Genomic DNA, 17351 nt, shown 5'->3' with positions numbered 1-17351 from the left:
TTGTGATCTTTAATTCCCCTGAAGTCCAATTAACAATGTGGTCTTAGATAAAGGGAAAAGTGATTAATCTTTGAATGTTTGATGAAAAATAAGGACATTTCAGCTGCATAAGGTGGGTGTTATAGACATATATAGACGCTGGCCATAGTGCCCCCGTTTGACTAATTAGCACGAAAGATGGATGGTCTGTCTTTGGGCCAGTGCTAAATTAGTCGGTCAAATTTTGTGAGGATTCGATGAAGAATGCGTGAGATTTAGCTGTTTGATTGAAATAGACATGTAAATGTATCCATTTGATAAATGGTATTCAATACTTATGTGTAAATGAAGTCTGATAATGTTGTACCAGGCAAATAGGCGAAAAATGAAAGGAAATTAAAAATATGGACTCAGGGGAAGGGAAAGGTAAGAATTATTTGAAGGTTTTTCAGAAATAAGTACAATTCAGCTGAATTTGCTAAGGTGGCTGTTACAGGGACCTGTTTTTACGGTTTTGATTGGTTGACGTACGTGACCACTCCCAGGTCTGAAGCAAGGTTTGTCCTGTAGGCTACATTTTATTTCTGGATTTGCAAGAGGTAAGATGCTACATTTTTGTAATGGTATATTTTTATTCGTTTGTTGACTGCTGTTTCTCATTGTAGGTGGTTTATTTTGTGGTAAAGTTTTGAAAAAAAAATGTTTTTAGTTCGGTTTGAGGCAATGGTGTTTGAGCCGCGTAAGCGTCTTTTTATGTATTGTTAAATGCGCAACGAATAGCTGTTTTTATGGGGGCCATTTTATGTTTTATGTGTTTCTTAAGTATGTGCACATATACGCAGTAAAAATAGAATGGAATAACCGTGTAGTTATCAATGAAATGGGACTTCTGCGGAAATGTAGTTTTATTCAGTCCATTTCTTTTGTATAGCGCACTGTTATAACATTAAATTGTGCGTAAGCGCTTTATAGTATCCCCGATCATACACACCTATGTTTTAACATGATATATTTCGTAGTGCAGCCGGTAAGTATTCGGCAGCAGTAAATAACGTGTAAATGGATAACATTAATTTTCGTACACAAGCGCAGAGCATGTTTTAAACGCTGTGTCTCTGTGTGTGGCATGCTTTTATATTTTATCATTTTTAATTACGATAGACGTATCTCTGGTTAAAGTTTATTTTCCTTTAGTAACATTTGGCCCATTGTGTAAGGTATACTTATGTGGCATACGACGTCGTCCTGGTAAAGGAAAAAGTAATGTATTTTGAAAAATTTAGCTCATGCTTGAAATGCTTCTGTGTCATTGAAATTTGATAATTTTTATTTCGTGGTTATTAAAACAAATGAAGCATAACGGCGCGCAAAGTTTCACTGTTATACTACTTGGTTAGTGTCGCAGTAGTAATTCTCTAGTTTTGTCTTTTAGAGTTTGGTTATGTTCTTTGTTAGGAAACTTTGTCTTTACTTGTATGTTAAAGGTTTGCTGCTCAATGAAAAGTTAAGTCTGTATAATTTAGCGTAAAGAAATAACTTCATAAAGTGGTAAGCTGATTAAACATTACTTCAGAATAGCCGTTTTTAGTGGCGACCATTTTGTGTCTTGGTTTCGCCTGAGGTAGGTTGACAGAAAGACGGGTACTTGTTTTTACCGGTTTGATTGGCTGACGTAAGTGACCACGCTCATCTGAAGCAAGGCTTGTCCTGTGCATTTTATTTCTGGATTTGGAAGAGGTAAGTCGCTACATATTCAATGCTTTTATTAGTTTGTTGACGCTTTGCTTTTTTTTAATTATAGGTGATTAATTTTGTGGTCGTCAGTTTTTTACAACATATTTTTGTTAGGTGTTGGGCAATAGTGTTTAAGCAGGGTAAGCCTTTGTTTAGGTAGTGAAATGCGCCACAGAGCTGTTTCTGTGGCGGCCATTTTAGGTGTGTTTTACATTTGCGCTTTACATTATCCTCGTTCTTGTACGCTTACGTTTTAAAGTAATATATTTTGTAAAGTAGCAGACAAGGATGTGGCAACAGTAAATCACGTGTAAGTGGTCAAAATTAATGTTGTTTCAGAAGCGCAAAGTATGTTTTAAACGCTGTGGCATGTCGTACTTTTCTGTTTTAACATTTATAATTACGGTAGATTTTTTTAAATTAAATTGTAATATTAAATGCGCCACAGAGCGGTTTCCGTGTCGGCCATTTTAGGTGTCTTGTTTTTGCTGAGCATGCGCACATGTACGGAATACAAGTCGTACATTTTGTATTTTTTTACTCTATGTCGTTTTGCACAGTCTTTAGATTGGTCAGGGTTTATTTCACTGCATGTTGTACTTGTTATATCTATGTATGTGACGAAGAATCTTAATATTGAAATCTTCAATGTGATCACTATCCGGTTATCAATTTACAATTAAATATACTTTTATTTGGTTCACAACATTAAATTGTCTGAAGGCGCTTTACTCTATCCCCATCTATGTAGCCATATATTTTAAAGTAACATATTTTGCAATGCAGCCGATAACGATTCGGCAGCAGTCCATTACGGTATTACCGTAAGTTGCATGCTAAACGTCCGTAGTGGTTACGTCGTAGTTATAGACCTGTAAAGTAAGGCAATGACTGCTTAGTTACTACTGCAGCAGTTCACGGTAAATACCGACAGAATTAACCGGCAAGGAGCCATGCCTGCGTGTTTAGGAACTGTAACAGTACGAAAACAGATACAGACCGGTGTGAAACAAATGTATGTGAGGCTGCATTACATCGCAGCGATGTTTGTAGGGTGCACTTTTGTCATTCTGCTCAGTCGATGTGAATTTACTGCGTATATTTTACAGTAAAAATGTAATATGTATTTTACTAGTAATGTAAGCCATTATGAAAGAAACTTGATGTTAAAGGACTGCTTGGAATGCTACAGTAAAAAAATGTTTGTGGTATCCATGTTTCGTATACTAATGAAATGTATACACATGTCAGTTAAGTCATACATCTTGTCTTTATAGACTTTCAAGAGGTCTGACGACAGAGGGATCAAAGGTGAATATTTTGAAGCTGCTGTCTACCACCAGTTGTTTGAGAATGACTGTGGAGAAGGTTTCAAATGTACATGGTGTTTTCAATAAAGACTGACTATTGAGAAATGTTGATGCTATGAAAGTCGTCTGTCACTTTTCTCTACAGATTTCTGCTGGAGAAAGACATTTCCAAGGAGAAAGTGATAAACGGTATGCTTTGTGCACTTGGAGAAGTTAGCATTGCCACTACATCAGTTAGCTATAGAAATAGAAGCTTAATATGTTAGTTGTTAAAATCTTATCTATCTGATTCAAGGTAACCCAGGGTTTTGGGTTACAATTTACTACCTGGAAGACTATTCCATACTTCAGCAGTATGCTCTAAATGCATTTGCTATAGGAAGAGAAGCATAGTATTTTATAGGTAATTGTTATTGTTTAATATGTTATAGTTGTTAATCTTATCTAGGTCTGATTTAAAGGAACGTACGGTTTTAGTTTGTGCTACACTAGTACGAAGACTTTTCTGTACTGTAGGTACATGCTGTGTAAAAAAAAAAAGTGCTTACTTAAATTCAATTTAAAACATAAAAATTAACAGAGTTGTTTATGCAACAGGACATTGAATATATAGTGGCAGAGGTGCTTTTTCCCCAATATGGTAAATGGCCATGATATTGATTTTAAGGTATATTTGTGTCTGTGAGATTAGTAATTTGTAGCATTTGTAATAAATTGCATTGTAGTGACAGGAAAAATTGAAATACATGTGAGAAACCCATCAGTTAGTGTTGAGGTGAAGCTTGTGTAATATTGTTTTGCAGTGTGACTTCACAGGTAAGTGTGTCATTTTAACAATGAAAGTCATGTGAGAGATTGATTGTAGGATAAGGATTGTAATGCTTCATAAAATGTTTAGTGTGTAAATTGTGGTTTACTGTCCAGACACTTCAATATTGATTTAGCTGCATCACTGTTTCTAAGTAGCTGAGATATAGAACATAGTTCTCACAGAAAAACAGCATTGTAATTGCTTTAAGTAATGCATATCAATTAAACTTAGTTTTGTGATAACTGATAATTACTGAGTCACCACACACTGCACAACCATAAAATATCTTCTACATGTAACCCATATGGAACACTGTTGGGAACTGGCAGAAGAGAAGACGCTATGAAGTTCCATCCAAGGAGGAACAACTTGACAGATGCATCATTAAAGCATTTCATAAAATGTTTATTGTGTAAATTGTGGTTCACTGTCCATACACTTCAATATTAATTTAGCTGCATCACTGATTCTAAGTAGCCGAGTTGTGTTAGTGTACATAGTTCTCACAGAAGAACAGCATTGTAATTGTTTTAATACATATCAATCAAAATTAGTTTTGTGATAACTGATAATTACTGAGTCACCACACACTGCACGACCATAAAATGTCTTCTACATGTAACCCGTATGGAACACTGTTGGAAACTGGCAGAAGAGAAGATGCTATGAAGTTACATCCAAGGAGGAACAACTTGACAGATGCATCATTCGAGCAGTTGTTCGAGGTGGTACTTTGCTGAGGGTAACTCAGTGGTACCTTGCTTGGGGATTTGAACCTGTGATTTTAAATTACAAGTGTACATCCCTAGCTATTAGGACGTATAATTGAGATGTCAGTGCAAAGTAAGGTTGTAAGCAGGTGTGCCTTGTGTTGTGTCCCCCCCCTTGTTCATTTGCAGATGCCTCGCACCAAGGCGTCCAAGCGTTCAGCAGCAGCGAAGAAGAGGCTGATGGACCGGCGGCGAGCTGCTGATAGTTTTGATGTGGCTATGACTGATGACGGGGTTACGTCTTTTCCCCCCTACCGGAATACCAAAAAGATCACGACTGTGACTTTCCCGACGAGCCACGACCAACAACCTGAGCAGGCCGCACAGCCGCGGCCTGACTCTGTCATGGCTATGACTGACGGGGTTATTTCTTTTCCCCCCTACTGGAATACCAAAAAGATCCTGACTGTGACTTGCCCGACGAGCCATGACCACCAGGTTCCCACCCTGGGTGCCATTTGTAGGACTGATGACAATTTGTTTATACCTTCTCTTTATAAAGACAAGGCTTTGACTGATGACGAGGTTTTGCAGCCGCCTCAAAAAAGAAAGGCTGCAGCTATATTACCATCCATGCGACCATCTATATTACCATCCATGCGACCATCTAATTCTTTGGCAATTCCTCTGGCAAACTCCTTGGCAATTCCTCTGGCAATTCCTCTGGCAATTCCTCTGGCAATTCCTCTGGCAAACTCCTTGGCAATTCCTCTGGCAAAACCCTTGGCAAAATTTGAATGTACCGTTGATCAAGAGCAGCATCTGAACCCTGTAAATATCTGTGCATCTCCTCATTTTCCTCAGGCACGTACTGTGAGAGGCTCCTTCCATCAAGGACACCCACAATTTGGTGTTAACAGGAACAAGCAATGTGTTGCTAATAGTTTGATTGCCATACTAATGTGTAAGATAAAGAACGTTTTAAGCTGGTCAGTCACAGACATTGATCAAGTACTGCTGAATGGAGATGACCTCTACACTACCATCAGAGATGCTGGGAGAATTCAAGATGCTTCTGGGTATCTGTTTGTGAGAGATCTACCAACTGAGTACACATTGAATGGTGATAAATTTGAAATAAACTACCATGATGACATGTTTGTTGGCTTGTTTGGTGTGAGCGAATATGGAGATATGTGCAACATTCTCATGTCAGCTGATCAAGCGGTAAGAAAAGTATTCTCACAGTATGATGCATGTCTTTTTACTCTTAAAGTTAATACATGTGCCATCATTAAGCAAGGGTCATGGTATGTGGTGATCGACTCCCATTCCCGACGAGGAGATGGAGCAAGCGATGCATCAGGCAGAAGTATATTGGTGTACCACTTTACCATAGATTCTTTGCTAGACCATGTGAATACCCTAGGACTGTCTTTAGATGCAACAGGGGAACAGTTTGAGATTACAGCTGTGAGTGTGACCAGTCGAAGCATCCTGCACCAGCATCCAGATGGTAACTCCTCAGTCACCAGTCTCAACCAGCCTACCAGCATGTCAGACCATCCAGACGGTGACTCCTCAGTGACCAGAGTCCAGCAGTTTGCCAGCATGTCAGAGAGCGAATATGGTGTGGTAAGGCCAAATGTGACAGACGATGCAGAACCTGAGGTTGATATGCATGTGAGTAATGAAGGTGATGTAGTATTTATCAGTGAGTTATGCAGTGAGCAGTTTTTGTTCAGTCCTTTGACAACACAGCAGCAAAGAAGCCTTTCCTGTAAGCTTGGTGTGGTGTACATTGATCATGGTGATGTAAACATGGCTGCACAGTTTCCAATGGGTGACCCTTGCAGAATGGTGCCTATTACTGGTGATGGTAACTGCTTTTTCAGATCTCTGGCTTTTGCTATTACTGGAAATGAGAAAGAACACAGGAAAATTAGACGTGCTGTTGTTGGTCACATACTAAAAAATCAATCCAGGTATGTTGCTTGTCTTAGGGAAGGTCACTCTTCTGTCACTGAGTATGTCACTGCATCACGGATGAAATATGTTGGTACTTGGGCATCTGAGGTAGAGATTCAAGCTGCTGCTGATCTGCTTGGTGTGCATATTTTCACATACTCCAATAACAAATGGTTGAAGTACTCCACATGTATTGGTTCTGATCCGAGAGGTATATACCTGAAACATTGTAATGAGTCACACTATGAGGCTGTAACTTGTGTGAAAGGGCGTGATACTGAGAGTTGTGCCACACGATGCTCTGAAATTCACAACACACCATCTGAAATGGCATCAAGTCGACGAAAACTGGAACGAGGCAAAAGACGGTATGAAGAAAGTATGGTGTACAAGGAGGAACAACTTGAGAGAAGCATAAAGCGCTACCATGAGGATGAAGTGTACAGAGAACATGTGAAACAGTCAAGTGTAAGTAAGTATGCAACAGACTTAGGTCACCGCAAACATATACAGCAGTCAAGTGTGAGTAAGTATGCGACAGATAATGAACATAGGCAACGTGTGCAGCAGTCGAGTGTGAGCAAGTATGCGACAGATAATGAACATAGGCAACGTGTGCAGCAGTCAAGTGTGAGCAAGTATGCGACAGACACTGAACACAGGCAACGTGTGAAGCAGTCAAGTGTGATTAAGTATGCAACAGACACTGAACACAGGCACCGTATGAAGCAGTCAAGTGTGCAGAAGTATGCAACTGACATTGAACACAGGCAACGTGTAAAAGACTTTATGGTTAGTAAGCATGCCACAAATGAAAGTTACAGAGAAGCTGTGAAGAAACAGAAATTTGAAGCCTACCATTGTAATCCAGTATACCAATCAGCTCAGAAGCAAAGTTGCAGTAATAGATATAAGACAGATAGCTGTTATGCCACCGCAGTGAAAAGCAGAAATACTGGAAAACGGAGTAAAGAGAAGGATAACAGAAAAGACATTAAGTATGTGATTAAACAGTTTAGACAGAAAATAACTAAAGGCCCAGAATACATTTGTTCAGTGTGTCATCGAATGCTATTTAAATACCAAGTTCTGATTTGCAAGAAAGATGAGTACTTCAAAAAATCACAGGCAATTGCGTTAGTGGCATCACAGTGTATAACTGAGACATACTTGCATAATTGTGTAGATATGTGTTCTGATGATTGTAGCAGTGTTATTGGCCCTAGAGGTTCCTTGTGGATCTGCCACACGTGTCACAGAAAGATTCTTGATGGAAAACTGCCAGCAGAGAGTGTTGCAAACAATCTAGCTTTAGACCCAGTCCCTGTAGAGTTACAGCGTCTAAATTCACTGGAACAGCATCTGATTGCTATACATATTCCTTTCATGAGAATTGTTTCTTTGCCAAAAGGTGGACAAAATGGTGTTCATGGTCCTGTGACTTGTGTCCCATCTAGTGTTCCAAATGTAGCTGAAGTTTTACCAAGAGTCAACAATGATGACCTTATGATACGTGTAAAGTTGAAGCGGAAGTTAACTTACAAAGGGCATTACAAATATGAATTTGTGCATCCAGAAAAAATAAAGAAGGCTTTGGTGTATCTTACAGAGAATAACAAATTTTACAGCAATGTGGAGTTCAACAATGACTGGATCAATCCCCTGCAGAAAACTAAAGAAATACCTGGTGATGTAAGTGACATACATGCAAATGAAGACTGTAATGAAAATAACATGGAGGATGAGGAAATGGATGAAACTCTGCAGGATAGACAACAACATGGCATGTATATGGATACGTGTCTTCAACCTGTAGACATAGCACAAGAGATCTTGGATCAGCACTTTGATGGAATCATGTCTATGGCACCTGCAGAAGGAAACAATCCAGTGAGGCTTCTAACTGATGAGTCAAATGAAGCTAAATGTTTTCCAGTCCTTTTCCCAAAAGGAACAGGTACTTTTCATGACAGAAAGAAGGAAAAACTGACACTGTGTAGGTATTTAAATACAAGAATTCTTAATGCAGATGGACGTTTTGGAAAAAACTTAGACTATATATTTTATGGGCAGTATTTGTCTGAGCTTCAGCAGGTTGTGTCAAATGTGTCAATTGCTGTGAGAAAAGGCTATGATGCACGGGATAGGTGTCCTGTCACATCAGAAACTTTGACAAATAAGGAGTCTCTACAAAAGATGTTCAATTTTGATGAAGGTTATAAATTTCTAAGACCAATCAGAGGCACCCCTGTTTTTTGGCAAAGTGTTCAGAAAGATTTGTTTGCGATGGTAAGACAGCTTGGTATTCCCACATGGTTTTGCTCCTTTTCTTCAGCTGATTTACGTTGGACAGAACTGATGACAGCAATCTTCAAACAAGACGGCATAGATGCATCAAGTGCTGAGCTCGACTGGTCAGAAAGGTGTGCACTGTTGAAAAACAATCCTGTGACAGCTGCTAGAATGTTTGACTATCGATTCCACTGCTTTCTGAAAGATGTCATAATGTCAGAAGCACAACCCATTGGCAAAATACTTGACTATTTCTACAGAATAGAATTTCAGCAACGGGGATCACCTCACACTCACTGTTTGTTTTGGGTGGAAGATGCACCTAAGGTTGGCAAAGATGATGAAGATGAAGTATCAGCTTTCATTGATCACTATGTGACATGTGAAATGCCAGAGGGTAATGATGAAATGCATGAAATTGTATGTAGTGTACAGCAACATAGTAAGAAGCACTCAAAAACATGCAAGAAAAAAGGGAAAACTTGTAGATTCAATTTCCCACGTCCTCCAAGCAACAGAACATTTGTGTCATCATGCAAACTTGGAGATGGTGAGACAGACGGACAGCCCCTGAAAAAAGAGGTAGCAGATGCTATAATGAAAAAAGTGAAGGATGCTGTTCTAAACCCTGAGGCCAACTATGACTCTGTTGATTGCTTATTTAGTACAATTGGTATCAGTCAGGAAATATTTGAAGCTGCGTACTCAAGAATCACAAAGAAAACTACCATTGTTCTTAAGAGGAGACCATGTGAAGTGTGGGTGAACCAATATAACAGAGACCTTTTACGCTGTTGGAATGCAAACATGGACATTCAGTTTGTGGTTGATGCATATTCATGTATTGTGTACATCATTTCTTATATTTCCAAAGCTGAGAGAGAGATGGGACTGCTACTGGCAAATGCTCAGAAAGAGGCCACCCAGCAAGGTAACCTTGATGCAAAAGAAGCTCTTCGGCAACTTGGCAGTGTTTTCCTACACAATCGTGAAGTTTCAGCTCAAGAAAGTGTTTATCGTCTGACTAACATGAGGTTGAAAGAGGGATCACGGAAGGTGCAGTTTATCCCAACTGGAGAAAATGTGGTAAAAATGAGCCTTCCATTGAACATCATACGGAAGAAAGCTGAGTGTGAGAATGATGATGAACAAGGAATTTGGATGAACAGTATCACTGATAGATATAAAGCCAGACCAGAAACAGAAGTGTTTGCAGGAATGTGCCTGGCGAGATTTGCATCTGAGTACAGAATACTATGTAAGTCTCAAAGCTCATGCCCTGGAAGTGTGCAGTTGGACAGAAAATTAGGATTTGTGAAAAAAAGGACACGCACAGATGCAGCTGTTGTTCGGTATGCTCGCTTTTCACCCACAAAGGATCCAGAAAAATATTACCACAGCATTTTGCAACTTTTTCTGCCACATTATTTCGATGCACAGTTAAAACCTTCTACTTTTGGCACTTACCAGGAATTCTATGAGATTGGTTGTGTTAAGTTTCTTGATGATGAATTGCATTCAGTGAAACTGGTTGTGGAGTCAAACATGTCAAGTTTTGAAAAGGAATCACGTGCAATAGACAAAGCTCAGGAAGATCTACAGCTGCATGGTGCATTGGAAGATGCTTGGGCAGAGATTTGTCCAGAGACTGAACGTGAACGGTTAGAGTGTCTTGCCGGCAAATCCAACATTACACCAGAAATGAGAGAACAACGTGATGAGATACCAGATTTGTTACCAAGACTGAGTCGCTATATGTTGCATGACAATCCTTGTGGTATGTCCAAGCAGGAAGCCTTGGCTTTGCTTCGCTCACTGAATAACAAGCAATCTGAGATCTTTTACAAAATACGAAACTGGTGCTTACAGAAGGCACGTGGTGAAAACCCAGAACCATTTCATGTATTCATATCTGGACCTGGAGGTGTGGGCAAGTCTGTCTTGATCAAAGCAATACAGTATGAGGCAGCTCATATCTTGCGTCAGTTGTCACATAATCCAGATGAGGCCCATGTGTTACTGACTGCTCCAACTGGAGTTAGTGCTTACAACATAAAAGCTGCAACGATACACACCTGTTTCCATATTGCAACAGATGTAAAGTTGCCATATGAACCACTTGGAGATGAAAAAATAAATTCATTGAGAGCTGAACTGGGAAACCTGCAGATATTGATTATAGATGAAATTTCAATGGTTGATCACAAGCTGCTTGCGTATATTCATGGCAGATTAAGACAAATCAAACAAATTGGAGATTATTCTGCTTTTGGAAATGTTTCAATCATTGCTGTTGGAGATTTCTACCAGCTTTGTCCTGTGAAAGGGAAAGCTTTGTATACTAAGGGTAAAGGTGTGAATCTATGGCAGAATCATTTTGCTATGGTGGAGCTGACTGAAATTATGAGACAGAAAGATATGGAGTTTGCACAGTTGCTGAATCGACTAAGGAAACGCAAAAGGGGTGATGCAATGCTGGAGGAAGACATCGCTATGCTGAAACAATGTCTGACAGGCGAAGGACAAGACAGTACTGCTCTTCATATTTATGCAACCAATGACGAAGTTGATCAGCATAACTACCGTATGCTGCGGAATATATGCTCAGACCATGTCATCATTCATGCACAGGATTTTGAAAGGGTTGCTGCAACTGGCAGACTGGAAAGGAAACATGGACATCATGCCAATGTTCAGAAGACATGTCTCCTAGAATCACTACATGTAGGTGTCAATGCACGAGTAATGCTGCTGAAAAACATTGATGTTTCAGACGGCCTGGTAAATGGTGCATTTGGTACAGTCAGTGACATCTGCTTTGATACTGATGAGGATTTTCCATCAGAGATATACATCACGTTTGATAACGAAGCAGCTGGAAAGTTGCTCAGAGGAAAGAAGCCATGCCTAAAAGCAGGGTTGGACAAAGCTACACGAATCAAACCAGAGGAGGAGAGAGTGACAAACAGTGGTGGAACACGACGGCAGTTTCCGTTGAAATTAGCTTGGGCTTGTACAGTACACAAAGTACAAGGTCTGACAGTGGATAAGGCTGTTGTATCACTAAAGAAGATATTTGCAGCTGGACAAGCGTATGTAGCATTAAGCCGTGTGACTTCTCTGGAAGGCCTCATAATAGAAGACTTTAAGGAGACTGCTATATATGCAAAACAAGACATTGAGACTGCAATGCAAAGCATGCCTGTGTTTATTGAGCCTGTCATGGAAGTGCCATCATCATGCAAAATTCTCCTACATAATGTTGAAGGACTTACATGTCACCTGGATGACCTAAAGCAAGACAGAAGGTATATGGAAGCTGATATCATCTGCTTGACAGAGACATGGTTAAATTTGGAGGAAGACACAGAAGATGTACAGCTGCCTGGATTTTCATACCATGGGAAGCCCAGACATCAGGCATATGATGGTAGTGATGCTATCTTTGCAGAACTGAAGAAGCAACAACATGGTGGTGTGGGTTTGTATTATAAAGAACATACCAACTGTACTGTGACTGATGTGCAGTGTGTCAACATTGAGTGTGTGCAGTTCAGTGTGGGCCTACTAAGAACAACAGTCTTCGTACTATACAGACCACCCTCGTATAATCTGACAATCTTTCAGAAGAACCTGATGCAGTTGATCACTCGGTTGGACAGTGTGGAAGGTGGGAAAATCATCATGGGCGACTTCAATGAAAATCTTTTGCATGTAAGTACAATTGCTAATTTTATGGAAGAACATGGGTATGCTCAACTTGTCAAAGAAGCAACCACTGGGAAAGGCACTTTGATTGATCATGTGTATGTGAAAGACATTGTGACTAACAGCATCTCTGTTTCAGTAATGCCGACGTATTTCAGCCATCATGAATGTGTAGTGCTACATTATCTATAAGAAACTGTATAAAAAAACAAAAAAAATTGTCATGCAGTAAATCATTTGGCAGTAAGTACAATTGCTAATTTTATGGAAGAACATGGGTATGCTCAACTTGTGAAAGAAGCAACCACTGGGAAAGGCACTTTGATTGATCATGTGTATGTGAAAGACATTTTGACTAACAGAATTTTTGTTTCAGCAATGCCGACGTATTTCAGCCATCATAAATGTGTAGTGCTACATTATCTATAAGAAACTGTATGAAAGATATTATCAGTAAGAAACATAAATTTTGTGCTGCAGGGAGGGAGGCTGGCACTGCGACTGGGGCTGTGGCTGTCCTAAGGGGGGGTTGGCAGGGAGGTTTGTCCTGGTGCCAAGCTTTAGGGGTTAGGCCTGGGGCTAGCCATCAGTAGCTACCACTGGGGTTGCCAGTAGGCTGTGGGGGGCTAGGACTGGGGCTGGCCTTCAGAAGGCTGCAACTGGGCCTCAGAGTTTAGCAGTGGAACTGGTGTTTCAGGGCTTGGCATTTAGCCTGAGGCTGATGTTGGGCTTTGGGGGTTGGGGTCAACCTTGAGGTGACTGCTGCTGGGCCTGCAGTCTGGCACCATGCTTTAGGGGGCTGTGGCTGAGCTTCAGTGAGCTGGCACTAGGGCTGAGGCAGGGGTGACTAAGGCTGGACATGGCAGCCTGTTGCTGGGGAGTAGTCTGAGGTGGGCTGATTGGGTTACCATTAGGCATAGGACTAAGGTTACGGGAGGGTCACTAGAGCTAGGCATAAGGCGGCTAGGATGGGGCACCTGGTACTGGGGGTTGGTGTGGGGGCTAGTGGAAGATTAGGACAGAGCAAGCAATGTAGGCTTTGAAAAGGGAGGTAATGTGCTCTGTGAAGTACCTCACAACAGCAGTATCCCAAAATTTTGAAATGCTATAAATGAAAAAAAAGGAATTTTAGATATCCTGCAATATAATTGACTATTCATAAAAATTATTCTTGCGTACATAGAAATTCTATGTTGTGGGCCAGTACAGTGCACTGAACCTCTTTACAAAGCACCACACCTTTCAAAAATGTAAATGTGTAGTTTTGTATATAACATATTAGCTACCACTAAGCATAGGCTAATCTTAGGACAGGGGTGTTGGGCTTCAGCTTCTGGGACAGGGGGCCTAGGGTTAGGGCTGGGGCTGGGCGGGAAGCAGGGGAGGATGGGGCACCTGGCACTGGGGGTGGGGGTAGGGGCTAGTGGAAAATTAGCACAGAGGACGCGACATGGGCTTGGAAAAGGGAGGTAATGTGCTCTGTCAAGTGCCTCACAACAGCAGTATGCCAAACTTGTTGATGGTATGAATTTTCCACAAAAACATAAACAATTTTAGATGTCGTGTCATATAATTGACTATTCATGAAATGCATTGTTGCCTATATTGAAATGTTGTGTTGTGGGCCAGTACAGTGCACTGAACCTCTTTACACAGCACCACACACTTGGAAAATGTAAATGTGTAGTTGTTTATATAACATAGAATATATAATTACAATGAATTAAATGTAAGGAAATGAAGAAGTACCATCAGATGTAGACAGTACCAAACTAATGTCTTGTACTGCAAAACATGCTAAAAAGACATAGAATTTCACAGAGCAAGGCTTCAATTGAAAAGAATGGTGAAAGGGCGAACAGGCACAGACATCTATGGGCTAAGGTAAGACCATATACTAACGTATGTCTGTATAGTGTTGTACAGTGTACTTTCACACTCTAAAAGGAAATGTTGGACATATGTACACTGACTGTATTATGGTAACATGTATATGATGCAATTTTTGGAGTAATGTGTATGTTTTGTGTGTTTCTTCAAACAGCTAAAATGAAGTAACACTAAACAGTCATACATGTGCATGACCTAAAATCTAAGTGGGAAAGCTGGGCAGTGTGTGTGAGACATTCATCTAGACACAGTGGATGTGCCATGACTGGGTGGGCAAAGCAAAGGTGCGTGAGTGACAGTTTCTCACTTAACATGGGCATGTTATTTAAAACATACCAGTTTGCAGTGTATGAGCTTATAAATTGGGTAACTAAGTATTGTCAGAAATCCCTACTACATTGTTATATTTCAGATTTTAACCTGCCTTCTCCTATGTATAACCTCAGGTCACTAAGGCACAACTGTCATGTGCTTCCCTGATGATCAAGCTAAGGCACATCTCTCTGTTGAAGCTCTGCTATACTGCATCCTCCATCATACAGCTGTACATTGGGAGTGTGACACATCACACTTAATGCTACATGACCAGAGGACCAGGCACTGACCTTGTGAGTTTGCCTTTTTCAGAGGTTTCTTCCTCTTTGGTGTACTTCTAGTTTTACTCTGTCAGTGTTTGTCTAACTTACATAGCAGTTTATGCTTTTAATCTTTTAATCTTTTCCAGTGCCTGCTGTTGATGACACTGACCCCATGCCCACCACATCAAGTTTCGTTAACACATCACACTGCCTAGTACATTGGAACAATCAGATGGGCTGGCCTGGTGAGTTTACCTCTTTGAAAGATTATTTTGTCTGTGAAGTAGTTTTACTTTACATCTGCAAGTGTCTGATTGGCTGACATGCAACTTTCTGGTTTTACTCTCTTTTCCAGTGCCTTATCTTCATATCAGTGACACCATACTCACCACATCAAGTTTCCCTGCGCCCATTTTGTCGACAAGCAAAGCGTTCTCTAAAGAACTCAGAGACTGCACACAGACAGTATGAACTACACACAGATACCTGAAGTGAAATGCACCAGAAATCATCTCCACACACTATAGTCTGACAGCAAAGGTACTTTGAGTAAAATGTGCTGTTGCTTGTGGATGTTTATTGCTATGATGTCTCACAATTTTTTTTGTAGTATTTATTGAGTTATTTTCACTTTTACTCTGCAATAACAAAACATTAATGATGTGTTGTAACAGTTCTGTACTACATAATATGTTATGTAATTTAGAGTCATGATGCCATGGTTAAATTGATGTCAAAATAACGATCCAGCTTTGTTTGTGATGCCTGTGTTGACTTACACTAAATTGTATATTCAAAAGAAGATTGCCATGTTGGGAGTTTTGTAGTATATATATATGAGTACTACTATCACACTTTGTGGTCTTTATACACTGTTTATGTAAGAATGGTATGCACATCATATGCAAAATATTATGTCAATTGTGCTGGCTCAACTATTGTGGCCTCAATGTACTTTATCAGCCTCCTGAAACAATAACACAAACCTAAATGTTTGGCTAAGACAAATGTAGTTAATTGCAATTTTACAATGTGTATAATGTGTTTTCCATTATGTCTCTAATGAATAATAATAAATATTATAATCATTAATACAGTCATCATTCTTAAGCATGTTACATACACATGTAAATGTCAGAATACATTTCAATTACAGTAGGTGAAACAGGCAGTAAAGGAAATACACATAGAAAAAGTATTACAATGTCATGAGCAACATTTAATGAAAAACATACTACACTATAATGACACTATATAGTAAATGGCCATAATGTATAATATTAGCCTGCTGTATGCATGCAGTCCCTGGTGTGGCAGTTTGACTACTGCCATTAGTAAAAGCAGCCTTAGTACACCAACATAGGATTGAATATAGAACCCTTTGGTGAAGTGCCTCAGCCCAAAACAATGTGTGGTTTGTGTCAGATGGTCTAAGTAGTCGGTAGAAATAGGCACCTGCATACCTAATATTTTAAGTCTGGATCATACAAGTTAAGCTTACTTTATAGTACCTCAGTGAACACATGCTGTCTTGTATATTAAAAACAACAGTGGCTTACTCCATTTGTAAAGTATTCTTCTAGACATGAGAAGCCCTGTAAGAATTGAATGGCATTAATGAAAGAGAGGACGAACTCCACCTGCTGGCTAGTCTATAAAAAAAAAAATCCAAAAATTGCAATATAAATAGAGCACCATCTCCACCTACTGGCCAATTTAATACAAAAAAGTGAAAAATCGGCTATATATACTGCCTGGCTTATAAATCAAATCTGATAATTTTCTATAAATCAAATAGCAGAAAAATGAAAGGCGCTTAAGAAATATGGACTGACGTGAAGGGAAAGTAAACAATTCTTTGAAAGTATTATGAAGATTATTTCAGCTGAATTAGCCAAGGTAGGTATTAGACATATTAGGACAGTGGCTGTACCGCTCCTGTTTGACTGATCGCCACCAAACTTGGAAGGTCTGTCTGTAGTCCAGTGATACAGAAGTGAATCAAATTTTGTAAGGATCGGATGAAGCATGCCTGAGATTTAGCTGTTTGAATGAAATGGGAATGGAAATGGTGTGGCCAGCAGGTGGAGTCAGCGCTCCATTTTAGAAATGATAATAAATGCTTTCTGACCTTCTAATTTGTAAATGAAGTCTGATAATGTTGTATAAGGCAAATTGGTGAAAATTAAAAGGAAATTAAAAATATGGATGCAGGTGAAGGGAAAGGTAACAATTCTTTGAAGGTTATATGAGGAATAAGGACATTTCAGCTGAATCTGCTAAGGTGGGTCTTAGACATATATGGACAGTAGCTGTAGCGCCCCCATTTGACCGATCGGCACCAAAGTTGGAGGGTCTGTCTGAGATGCAG

The 17351-nt window shown here is 39.8% G+C and overlaps 1 protein-coding gene across 1 annotated transcript; it reads left to right on the top strand.

Moving 5' to 3' along the window:
* The first annotated feature begins 2902 nt into the window (after positions 1-2902).
* LOC140587755 (uncharacterized) lies at positions 2903-13034 on the top strand. The gene is made up of 6 exons (XM_072709282.1): positions 2903-3024; positions 3169-3212; positions 4734-5771; positions 6051-6227; positions 7083-12650; positions 12993-13034. Exons 3-6 carry the CDS (start codon positions 4734-4736, stop codon positions 13032-13034), a joined length of 6825 nt encoding a protein of 2274 aa, XP_072565383.1. The 5' UTR covers positions 2903-3024; positions 3169-3212.
* Positions 13035-17351: the final 4317 nt, after the last annotated feature.

This window comes from Paramormyrops kingsleyae, chromosome 2 (genome assembly GCF_048594095.1).
Source record: "Paramormyrops kingsleyae isolate MSU_618 chromosome 2, PKINGS_0.4, whole genome shotgun sequence".
NCBI lineage: Eukaryota > Metazoa > Chordata > Actinopteri > Osteoglossiformes > Mormyridae > Paramormyrops > Paramormyrops kingsleyae.
Note: the sequence above shows the minus strand (reverse complement) of the source record. Positions and strands in the feature narration are given on the sequence as shown.

What these genes read in the sequence shown, in the direction of transcription:
- LOC140587755 (XM_072709282.1), top strand. Translation starts at nt 4,734, where the DNA reads ATGCCTCGCACCAAGGCGTCCAAGCGTTCAGCAGCAGCGAAGAAGAGG. An exon ending in AACCTGAGGTTGATATGCAT is followed by an intron (nt 6,228 to 7,082) that starts GTGAGTAATGAA and finishes CGTGTGCAGCAG; the next exon opens with TCGAGTGTGAGCAAGTATGC. An exon ending in CTAACAGCATCTCTGTTTCA is followed by an intron (nt 12,651 to 12,992) that starts GTAATGCCGACG and finishes TTTGTGCTGCAG; the next exon opens with GGAGGGAGGCTGGCACTGCG.